Raw genomic sequence first — 12,628 nt, forward strand, 5'->3', positions numbered from 1 at the left:
CTAAGGGATGCTTTTTAAAATTAATTAAATCAAATTCAAATACCATAATATTTGCCCTTTTAAAGTGTATATACACAAAGTTGTTGTATTTTTTTAGAGTGATGATTTGGTTCTGGTTCTGGCCAAGATGAAGTACTGGGGGTCAGATTTACCTTCTCACCTAAACAACCAAAAAACAGACAAAATATAGGAAACTGGATTTCAAGACACTGGACATCAGGCAACAAAGGATGGTGACCCCTGAGAGATGGGATACAAAAGAGGGGAAGGCATGGGAGTTCCCTGGTGCCTAGTGGTTAGGATTCTGGGCTTTCACTGCTGTGGCCTGGGTTCAATCCCTGGTTGGGGAACTGAGATCCTGCAAGCCAAGGCCAAAACAAACAAACAAAAAACAGGGGAAGGCACCTATGAACGTTCAGCTTCCCAGCTTACTGCCCTGAGAGAGCTTCTAGGCCACAGTGTTGAAACCCAGGGATAAAGAATGTCATTTTATAATAATAAAAAGGTCAGTTCATCAAGAGGATGATCCAGCCTAAACACTTATGCACTTAACAACAGAGTGTCAAAATACATGCAGCAAAAACTGATCGAACTAAAAGGAAAAAAATAGGCAAGTCCACAATTAAACTGTGAAATTCAACACCCCTCTCTCAATAATTGACAGAACAAGTAGACAGAAGATCAGTAAGGATACAGAAGACTTAGAGAACACTACCAGCTTGATCTGGTTGACATTCGTAGAACACCCCACCCAACAGAGTGGAATACACATTCTTTTCATGTGCACATGGAATATTTGCCAAGATAGACCATATCCTGAGTCATAAAACGAGCCTCAATAAGTTTTAAAGAATTCAAATAATATATTGTATGTTTTCTGACACAATGAAACTAAAATAGCAATCGATGACAGAAAGATCTCTGGAAAATTCCTAAATAGTTGCAACTAAATGATACACTTCTAAATAACCTAAGGGTCAAAGAAGATATAAAAAGGGAACTTGGAAAGTATTTTTAACCTAATGGCAATGAAAACACAACATATTAAAATTTGTGGGATACAGCTAAATGAGTAGATAGGGGGAATTTATAGCACCAAAATGAATATCTTATTAAAGAAATGTTCAAATCAATGACATCAGCTTCCACTTTAAGATGTTAGAAAAATTAGAGCAAATTAAATCCAAAGTAGGAAGGCAAAAGGAAACACTAAACATAAGAATGGAAATCAATAGAATTAAATAGGAAAAATCAATTTACTGGTTCTTTGTGAAAATCAATGGCATTGATTTTCAAATCTCTAGCCAGCCTGATTAGGAAAAAAGAGAAGACACAAATTACCAATATCAAAAATGAGAGATGTAACATCGCTACAAATCCTATGGAATATAAAAGGATAATAAGAGAATATTATGAACTTGATGCCAATAAATTTGATAACTCTGATGAAACGATCAAGTTTCTGAAAGGCACAAACTACAAAAGCTCACTGGAGAAGAAATAGATAACCTGAATAGCCCTATATCTATTAAAGAAATTGAATTTGCAGTTAAAAACCTTCCCACTAAGAAAACTCCAAGCCCAGATGTCTTCATAGGTGAATTCTACCAAACATTTAAGGAAGAAGTAATACCAATGTCATTGAAATTCTTCCAGAAAATTGAAAAAGAGAGAATACTTCCCAAGTCATTCTATAAAGCCAGAATTACTCAGACATTACAAGAAAACTACAGACCAACATCTCTCAAGAACACAGATGGGGCTTCACTGGCGGTACAGTGGTTGGGAGTGGGCCTGCCAATGCAGGGGACACGGGTTTGAGCACTGGTCCAGGAGGATCCCACATGCCGCAGAGCAGCTAAGCCCGTGCGCCACAACTGCTGAGTCTGTGCTCTAGAGCCCGTGAGCCGCAGCTACTGAGCCCACGTGCCACAACTGCTGAGGCCTGCACGCCTGGAGCCTGTGCTCCGAGATGAAGAGAGGCCACCGCAGTGAGAGGCCTGTGCACCGCAGCGAAGAGTAGCCCCTGCTTGCCACAACTAGGGAAAGCCTGTGCACAGCAACGAGGACCCAATGCAGCCAAAAATAAAATAAATAAAATAAATTTATTAAAAAAAAAAAGAACATAGATGCAACAATTCTAAAAAACTTTTAACAAATCAAAGCCAACAATATATAAAAAGATAATATATCATGACCAAGTGGGGTTTATCCCAGGAATACAATCTTGGTTTAACATTAGAAAAACTAATCAATGTAATTTACCATATTAAAGACTAAAAAAGAAAAACCCATATGATTATCTCAATAGACACAGAAAAAGCATTTGACAATATCACATTCCTGATAACATTCAATGTCATTCATAACATTCATTCCTGATAAAAAACTCTCAGCAAACTAGGAATAGAAAGCAACTTCCTTGACGTGATAAAGGGCATCTATAAAAACCCTACAGCTAACATTATACTTAATGCTGAAAGACTGAAAGCTTTCTCCTGAAGATCAAGAACAAGACAAGTATGTCTTTAAGTCAATGAAATAAGGCAAGAAAACGAAACAGAAGTCATCCAGATTGGAAAGGAAGACGTAAAACTATCTTTACTCACAGACATGATCATCTCTGCAGAAAACCTAATAGAACCTATAAAAAAGCCACTAGCACTAATACGTAATTAGCAAGGCTGCAAGTTACAATATATAAAATTCTATTGTATTTCTATATACTGGCAATAAACAATTGAAAACTGAAATTAAAAAAACAGTATCATTTATAATACAGAGGTAAGTATAAATCTGACAAAATATGTAAAAGGCCTATGCACTCAAAACTACAAAACAATTGATAAGCGAATTAAAAAAGACTTAAATAAATGGAGAGAGATACTGTGTTCGTGAGTTGGAAGGCTCAGCGTTGTTAGGATGTCAATTCTCCTCATATTCATCCATACGAATATGAATCAACACAATCTCAATCAAAATCTAGAATCTTAGAATTTAACTGATTCTAAAATTCATACGGAAATGCAAAGGACCTAGGCTAGCCAAAACAACTTCGAAAAAGAATGAAGTTGGAGATTTAACAGTACCTGATTTCAAGACTTATTATAAAGCTACAGGTACCAAGAGAGTGTGCTATTGGTGTTAAGACAGACAACAGATCAAACAGAATATGTGGACAATCAATTTTCATCAAAGGTACAAAAAAGGCAATTCAGTAGGGAAAGGACAATCTTTTCAACAAATAGTGCTGGGACAACTGCATATCCATATACCAAAAAGATGAACTTTGTCCCATACCTCATACCATATACAAAAATTAATTCAGGATAGATCATAAACCTAAATATAAAACCTAAAACCATTAAACTTCTAAAAGAAAACATAGGAGAAAACCTTTGTGACCTTGGGTCAGGCAAAGATTTCTCAGACACAACACGAAGCGGGGTGGAGAGTCACCTAAAAGAACAAACTGATAAACTGAACTTCATCAAAATTAAAAACTCTCGTCTTTGAAAGACACTGTTAAGAGAATAAAAACCAAGCCAAAGACTAGGAAAAAAACATTTGCAAATCACATGTCTGATAGAGGACTTCTATCCCAGTGGTTTTCAAATGTCATAGAATGACATTCTATGATTAATGGCTCTTTGTTTCGAGACTCAGATGGTATAAAGTAAGAATCAGTAAGAATCTAGAACAGTGGTTCTCTAACTTCATCACCTGAAGGGCTTGTTAAAACACAGGTTGCTGGGCCCCACCCTCAGAATTTCTGAACTGGTAGGGCCTGAGGGTTTTCATTTCCGATTAAGTTTCCTGCTGGTGCCCCTGCAGCTGGTCTGGCTACCACACTTTGAGAACTGCTACTCCAGACCAACTTAGACTAAACTAGAAACACAATGTCAGATGCAAGACTCCCCACCCCACCCCAGGGACAATTATCAAATAAACTATGTTTATTAAGAGAAAAAATTGATTTCCCCCTTTTTAATTAGCTAGAGACATCTATAAATGTTAATCAGAGCTTCTGATGAGAGAGAAATAAACATGACATCACTGAGTTGGCTTGATTCTAGCCTTGCCTCTTTGTCGAATACACATTTTGGTTTCCACAGAGTTGTTCAGAATTCACCCTGGAAAACATACACAGCCTTATACCAACCATCCCATAATGGCAACACAGAAGAAACTGGCATGCCCTGCTGAAGCCTATCGACTTTCCCTGACCCCCGCGTAACGCCCCACCCACAGGCAGGGCTGCATCGCGTCTCACCGTCCAAGATGGCCCACTGGTTGTCAATCTCTGTATGCTTCAGGTAGGAGTCTTCGATGGTGGGGTCGTAGTCAGGCACAAAGATCTTCTGGAAAAACTGGATGGTGAGGGCGCTCTTGCCCACACCCCCGTCTCCCACCACCACCAGCTTGTACGTGGGGAGGTTGTCGCTGGGGACGGCACTGGTCGCCATGTTGCTGGTAGGTCAGACCTGGGGAGGCAAGATAGGTGGAATGAGACAGGGGACTTCTTCTTCTCTGACTCAGGGGAAAATATTCACGGGGCTTCCTCCTTTCTTACAGAGTAACAAATACTCCCAGTTGTAGAAAGTTTTGAAAATGAAGACATGCAAGAGAAAAGTGCTACCCCAGGTCCCTCACCCAGAGACAATAACTGTTAAAATGATTTATTCAACCATTTACTGAATGTCAACTATGTGCCAGGCCCGGTCTTGGGGATATCATGCCACACGGCCTTTAACCAGCCAAAGGCCATGTCAACCAAGTTTTTCCACCATCAAATTCCGCCCTAGTCCTGTACAGTTAAACACGTGGACGTTAGTCTGAGCAGGGAGGGCAAGGAGGTTGGCCTTTCACATCAACTCTGGTCATTGGACTGTGGTGCTGAGAAGAATGGGAGGCTGTCTGAGCTTAAAGGAAAAGACAGTCACAACAGCTTAGCACAGCTGAGCTCAGCGTCTCTGAGCCCCTTCCAACTCTCAGAATTCTGTGATCCTGGCTCTGTTATCTGATCTCCTTGGCCTCTATCATGCAGAAAGTCGGGTCAGACTCTCGTGACATCTGGTCAACCCCTCTTTTAGTTGGGGAGGAAGAAGAGGAGGATCAGGGATAAGTTTTATTTTGATGACGTTAAGTCCAGTTAAGGCAGTGGTTCTCAACCAGGGGCAATTTTGTCCCCCAGGGATACCTGCAATGTCTGGAAATATTTTTGGTTGCCAAAACCAAGTGGGTGCTACCAGCGTCTAGTCAGCAGAGGTCAGGGATGCTGCTAAAGATCCTATAATGCCCAGGAAAACACCCCCAGAACCCATCATTAACCACCCTAAAATGTCCACAGTGCCAAGGCTGAGAAACGTTGAGCTAAGCTGACTAGGCAGGGGCTGGAAATATGCGACCAGGATCCTAAAGAGCAACTGAGCCTGAACAGATAAGGACTGACTGTGTAGAGGTGATGGCAGAGCAGTGAAGAGTGACTTTGGAAACTGCATCACAAAGTACCGAGGAGGAGAGGCGGGCAGAGAGCATGGAAGGAGCATTCAGAAAAATAGGAGGGGAACCAGGATCTGTCACAGTGATGGAAGCCCAGGGTTTCCAGAAGGAGGAGGTTGACAGCACCGAAGGCTAAACACTGGTGCGGGATGAGGGAGGGGAGTCACCTAAAGAACAATTTGAGGGTGTTGCCAGGGGCCTAAGATGCTAACTAGGGAAAAGCACAAACCACCTCTGGTAGGGCCATTCCTGGGTAGCTTCAGGACTCATAGAAGGGTAGGGGGGCAGGCAGCATGCCAGGGGACAACGAACCGTGTGTCCTGTGTGCAATCACTGCTGCTCGGGAAGGCCACTGACTGAGCCATAGTTCCCTTACGTAATAGATTAAAGGGCTGGGTTTTCACAGTTGTTCTTAGCTCTAAAAGAGTCCTCCATTCTAGATTTCAACAGAAAGGACGTTAGACACAAATGTAGGTTATGTGGCCACGCTGATTTGCATGGGGCTGTAGGCGAGAGTCGTTGCATAATCTTTTGCAGTTACTGAAGCTTGATGTTGACATTTAGGGTTTCCCTGCAGTGGCAGGGAAAGTAGGCGCTTTCACACGTTGTGGGTGAGAATGTAAATCTGTCCAAACTGGACTGAGAATACACTTGCATAAATACATCAAAATTTAAAACAGACATATCCTCTCTCAAAGCTATACCACATGTGAGAATGTAGTCTAAGGAGGTAATCAGACAAGTGTACAAAGATGTTAAGAACAGGGGTAAAAATGGAAATAACTTAAATACTGGGGGGCAAGTTAAAGAAAAATTTATCCATACAATGCAATACTATACGGCCATTCAGAAGGACGATATTCCCTAGCCTAGAAGAGGTTTATAATATACATGGAAAAAAAAAAAAGCCAGTCTGCAAAAACAGCAAGTACATATGATTACACTTCCATGAAGCTACCATCTATGAATCTACATGTCTAGGGTGGTTCTAGGCATAGAGAGGATTGGCACGTAGCTGTCTCTACAGGGGACTTAGGGACACTTTCTCAGATTTTCAATTTTCTACAACAAGCATGTGTTCTATTTGTGTATCAGAAAAGCTGAACAGTATTAAAATATTTCCACCAAGCAGCCACATAGCACAGGGATATCAGCTCGGTGCTTTGTGACCTCCTGGAGGGGTGGGATAGGGAGGGTGGGAGGGAGGGAGACGCAAGAGGGAAGAGATATGGGAACATATGTATACGTATAACTGATTCACTTTGTTATAAAGCAGAAACTAACACACCATTGTAAAGCAATTATACCCCAATAAAGATGTTAAAAAAAATATTTCCACCAAATAAAATGTTCGGGCCACCTGAAAATGTGCGATTCCCTCTCCTTCGAGTGGGGGTTTAAAACTCCTTTGGTGCGGGATAGAAGGACCAGGTGCCAGCTGAGCCCCAGCATCTGGTTCCCCCATCCCCCCAGGTGGGGATGACAGTGGGGTTAAGCTGAGCCTTCAACACACTGAGCTCTCCCACGTGACAGAGCTGGTGGTCCAAAGGGGCCAGAGGGGAGGTGAGGGAGACAAAAATGAACTGCTGTCCTAGCCTGGGGAGGATGGTGACACTAAGCCAGCGTGAACGTGTCTGCCTATGAAAGAGGCTGTTTTTAAAGCTCCCTTCCAAGAAGATACAAATGCTCGGGCTTCCCTGGTGGCGCAGTGGTTGAGAGTCCGCCTGCCGATGCAGGGGACACGGGTTCGTGCCCCGGTCCGGGAAGATCCCACATGCCGCGGAGCGGCTGGGCCCGTGAGCCACGGCCGCTGAGCCTGCGCGTCCGGAGCCTGTGCTCCGCAACGGGAGAGGCCACAGCAGTGAGAGGCCCGCGTACCGCAAAAAAAAAAAAAGTGAAGTCAGAAAGAGAAAGACAAATACCGTATGCTAACACATATATATGGAATCAAGAAAAAAAAAATGTCATGAAGAACCTAGGGGTAGGATGGGAATAAAGACACAGACCTACTAGAGAATGGACTTGAGGATACGGGGAGGGGGAAGGGTAAGCTGTGACAAAGTGAGAGAGTGGCACGGACATATATACACTACCAAACATAAAATAGATAGCTAGTGGGAAGAAGCCGCATAGCACAGGGAGATCAGCTCGGTGCTTTGTGACCACATGGAGGGGTGGGATAGGGAGGGTGGGAGGGAGGGAGACGCAGGAGGGAGATGTGGGAACATATGTATATGTATAACTGATTCACTTTGTTATAGAGCGGAAACTAACACACCATTGTAAAGCAATTATACTCCAATAAAGATGTAAAAAATAAATAAATAAGCTCCAAGGATATGATGTATAGCACAGGGAATACAGCCAATATTTTATAATAGTTTTAAATGGAGTATAATCGATAAAAAATTTGAATCACTATGTTGTACACATGAAGCTAATATAATATTGTAAATAAACTATACCTCAATAAAAAAAATTAAAATAAATAAAAATGAAAGCTCCCTTCCCTTCTCGCTGGCAGCAACGTGAATAAAAAAATACTAAGTGAGTGGGAAGGTATCGGGAAGGAAAACCGTTTCCCTTGATTTTCTTCTCAAAATAAAACAAGATGAGAAATACACTAGTAAATATGATAGAGGACCAACCTTTGAGGCGGTGCTCAGACCACCCACAGCAGAACCACCTGGGGACTTGAAAAAAATCGCCCTCTGCTTGCGAAGCAAGGCAGCTGGCAGGAAATGGTCAGATGAGGGCTGATTTCCTTTCACAGTGCCCTGCACTCAGGAGTTGGGCCCTGAGAGACCACGGGGGGCCAATCTGGGGTTCCCTCCCACCTCAGACTCAGTGGAACAGGGTTAGAACGCACGGTTAACACAAACCTTGGACTGGGTCCCTCGTGGGGAGAAACCCTTTAGTGCTTCCCGTGGCTGATGGGTCAAGTCCTCGCCCCTTCACTGGACATTCAAGGCAGTCACTGGCTGCCATCGCTGACCTCTCCAGTGGGACCCACGTTGCAGCCTCTGACACTACTCTCTCCCAAGCAACTCTGTGTTCCCCAGTGTGCCCTGTGGTCCTGTGGAGCCCTCTGCCCACCCCACCTCCTACTGGGGCCCTGGGGAGAGCGCACACCTCTTCACAGGTCAGGCCCAGGCCGAGAATCGCCTCTCGGGAGGCACCCCCTTCGACCTCGTGCCCCACAGTTCCTGGTGCAGAGCCCACCACCACACTTGAAGTTTTCTATACTTACTGTACACAACAGGGCAGGGATGCATCTCGTCCCTCCCTGGATCACCAAGGCCCAGCACCACATCAGCAAGGACAGACGTCAGCTAGAGGAACTGGGGGCCCAACAATGGCCTTTCTGAACAACCATCAGACAACCCACCAGCCACAGCACTGGCCTCCCCACACAGAGGGCTCGGGGGCAGCTCTCCCGGCCAGGCCTTGGGATTGTCTCCCTCCTCCTCCCAAGTCAGACGGATCACACAGATAAGACCCTTCCTGGAAGCAAGTGTGAGCCCAGGTTTACAAAGGCGGGACCATGAGTCCAGAAAACCCCTCAATCTATAAGGGCTCTCGGCCAGATCTTCTCTTCATGCACATGTTTTCCCAGTCTTCAACCTCCCCCGAAATAATCCCTGACTAAAATGATGTCTTTGTAAACAGGGAGGGCAGTCAAAACGCCAAGGGGCGTGCACCACACTCCTACAAAATCGGCTGATCTCACATGGTGTGGAGAAAGAACTTTTAAAGTCACCAGAGGCTATGACGAAAGTCACCACAGGATAAAATGTTGGTCGGTGCTTAAGGAGCAAACTGTTTCCATTTAGGACATCCCTCTCCTCTCCAGTCTATTCAACTAAACGGCACCTTGGAGATCATTCTAGAACGCTGGTTCTTCACCATTTGGGGGTCATAGATGGCCCCTTCGAGGTGGGAGGGTGGAATAAGGTGGGCCCGGGGCTCCCTTTAGAGTCTCGCCACCAATTTTCCGTGCCTGATACTCTCCTGCCCACCAGCTGAGCGACCTTGGGCGAGTTAACCTTTCACAGCCTCAGTTTTTTTACTTGAAAGAGTTGGCTAGAGAATCATCCTTTGCAGGATTGCTCTAAGCGGGAAATTAAAATGTATGAGGCGAGCCCAGCTTAAAGAAGGTGCTCAAATGTTTGTTCTCTCGCCCTGTTTACTTTGTTCCCAGAAGAGGCGGACCCACAGTCTCCCTCCCTCCCTCCACTCTGAGGCTCCGCGGTTCCCAGCCTCCTCCCCCGCCCCCATCAGAAGCTCCGCTGCCACCTCAGCTCCCTTGCAGTCAGATTAAATAGGCTCGTGTGGCAACGTCGCCCATCAGTTAGAACACTGTTTCCATGGGAAATGGCTCCGAGGTTCCAGACAGCCCACTCCACTCAGAAACCAACTTTTGGAACCGCAGACCCTGGGCGGAGGAGGCGCCGAGCGCTGGTTCCCATGGCAACCACCGCTCCCAGAGCCCTTCCCAGTGCCCGAGCAACCCAAACCCCGGCTCATACTGGAAACTTCTCTCTAAAAGGCAGTATCACTGCCTCAACGATTTTAATGACGTGTATACGAAAACTTCAGGCATCTTTCGGCTGAGAAATAAACTTTTTTGGTGACTGTCTTTTGCTCCCTTTCTCTCCCCACGATTAGCACCCTGGGCCTGCTTGGTTTGAAGTTGTTTCCTGAAAGGCAGATTTCGTCTTCCCAGCAACTGGGGAGCTCCAAGAGGACAACAGCCACGTCTCCTCATTCTCTTGACCTCTCACAGGGCCAGGCAGGGCCCAACACGTGGGAACCTCAGGGTGTATTCGCTGACTGACTACTCCATACTGGCCCAATAAGCAGGGCTTGACACCCTCCCTTCGGACAGGGGTAGGCTCGTGTCCCTAGGAAGTGGGGGCTGGGTGGACCCATGACCCCAGAATAACCTTTTCACCCAGCAATTTTCAAAGTGTGCTTGGAGGGAGTTCCTGAGACCTCCTGGGAAGCCTTGTGCAAAGCCCCCTCTGTTCTCAGGGGGGCAGCTTGGGGTGGAGCGTCAGTCACAGCCTTGGACTCTTCAGCCAGGCAGCTTGAGTTCCACTTGTGTCTCTGATACGGACTCCCTGTGTGACGTGGAGCGAGTTTCTTAACTTCAGGGAGCCTCAGTTTCCCCATCTATAAAACAGAACAGGACCCTCAAAAATGTGTAATTACAGTCCCAGTGGGGGGGGAACTGGAGGGCCCCCCAGTGAGGGCATATTTGCACTGATGTGCAAAGCAGCTGGGCCCCTGGGTTCCCTGCAATGTGGTAGAGCCTAGTGATCTGGACCCCTGCTTGCCCCATCCATGGCCCTGAGAGCACCTGAACGCATAGGGCTGCTGGAGGACCCAACATAGTAACAAATCCTAGGACAGCAGTGGGCCCCAGCAGCCCCCCAAAACAGCAGTGCCACTGTTATTATCTCTTACCAAATCTGCTGCCTTCTCCCCAAGTTCCCAGTTTCTAGGGCTTCTAGAGAGCTTGTTTCCCAGAAGAACAGCGCAGAACACTGCCCATTTTTCTAAGTGGGCACATGGTAAAAGAAATGGCTTTGGCTGCAGACACTGTCAAGGGGCTCACGGGCTTCCTGGCCTCTCCATGCTCCCCATCCCCCAAGCACCACTTCCGAAGTGATGTCATGGTCCTAGCCAGAAGAAAAGGTGCCCAGGAGAGGTTACATAGCAGTAACAACCCCCACTATTTAGTGGGCATCAGCAGTGGGTGGATCAGACACCGAAGGTCAGGCTTGGAAACGTCGTGTTGCACTGCCTAGAATTCTTTCGGTCATTAGTTTTGCAACATCACAGGACTTTTCCTTGACTGTCTTTGTGACTCGTAACCCATAGGGCACTCTTCATCTTCTCTGACTATAGGAGCTGTGGCAGTGGTCATCCCAGAGCCTCTCCCAAAGATGCTACCAACTTAATTGAAGGTTTAGTTTTCACTGCTTTTTGCTTCTCTATTTCCATACTAATTATTTTAAAGACCTCCCCTAACCCCATCTGTCAAACTACAAGTTGTCTGGTAAATAAAGCTGGAAGAGGGGGACACGTTCATTATTAATGCAGCTCTTGGGAGAGTGAATGGACTTTCATTCACATTGAGCTGAATCAGCCCTGGGAAGCTAATCTCATCTCTGTGACGTCTGGGTGTGCCCAGTGCAGGGGGATGAGGATACATTGGGGGGTGACCCAACCCATGTGGAGGAAACGGCTCTGCATTCCAGGAGCTGCCCTTCCCTTCTGCACAATTCCCAGAAATGGGCAGCTTCCCCAGGGCTGCTGATTTGCAGGCTGTGCAAAAGTGGCGTGCGGCCCCGCCAGGGGTCTAGGCCACTTGGCATCCCTAAGGCTCCACTCTCCCCTCCCTAAGACTTTGCTCTGCCCTTTGTCTCCCACCTTTGCTAATCCCAGCCCAGCACTGTCACTGCATCACTCAACCCCTCCGGGAAGCCAGTGCATTCAGCTCACTTGATTATTAAGATTTAACCACCAATCCAACCGTGTGTTATTTTATGCTGTACAGGACCTTAAACATCATCAGGTCTGGATGGTATGTGGCATGGGTGCCTCCCCCGCTTTCCCAGCGCCAATGGCAGACACCACAGTCCATCGTGGTCCTCTTTCCTGCTCAGTCTTACAACCCTTTTCAACGCAGCACCCTTGGCAGCCACAACCAGGTGATTGGTCCGGAGAGGAAACTTGTTTGCCGTCCCAGATCAAACCCCCTACTCTTTAGGTTCCCTCCAAAACATCCCACCTACTGGCCGTCCTGTTCCATGGGAGGGGCTCAGGACCTTCTGGGGGAGCCTGCCTGGCTACCTCTGGAGAACTCTGTTACCCAAGTCTTCTGGGTAATACATCAGCCCCTGCTTTTCTACCCCATCAAATCCAAGCTCCTCTGCCAGGATCACACCTGGACTGCTGACAGCAGGGCAGAAATATCAGACAGGAGTCCTGAGATCCAGACAAAGGCCAATGCCTGAAGTAAGCCAGGCCCTTGACCTTACTCATGAACCCCAAGTACCACGTGCTTCCTTATATCACAACTATTAACACTAGGGTCTTACTTGCTAGTGTGTGAGTA

General features: G+C 46.1%; 1 protein-coding gene across 4 annotated transcripts in view; it reads right to left on the minus strand.

The window, feature by feature from the left end:
- The window catches only part of MRAS (muscle RAS oncogene homolog), a 56,959-nt gene that overhangs the window by 27,611 nt on the left and 16,720 nt on the right, over positions 1-12,628 (minus strand). For all 4 annotated transcript variants that reach the window (XM_060149773.1, XM_060149772.1, XM_060149771.1 and 1 more), the window contains exon 2: positions 4,274-4,484. In XM_060149773.1, the coding sequence (XP_060005756.1) occupies positions 4,274-4,466 (193 nt within the window). In that variant the 5' untranslated portion in view covers positions 4,467-4,484. The remainder of the gene's footprint in view (positions 1-4,273; positions 4,485-12,628) is intronic.

The sequence above is a fragment of the Lagenorhynchus albirostris genome, chromosome 5 (assembly GCF_949774975.1).
Source record: "Lagenorhynchus albirostris chromosome 5, mLagAlb1.1, whole genome shotgun sequence".
Lineage (NCBI taxonomy): Eukaryota > Metazoa > Chordata > Mammalia > Artiodactyla > Delphinidae > Lagenorhynchus > Lagenorhynchus albirostris.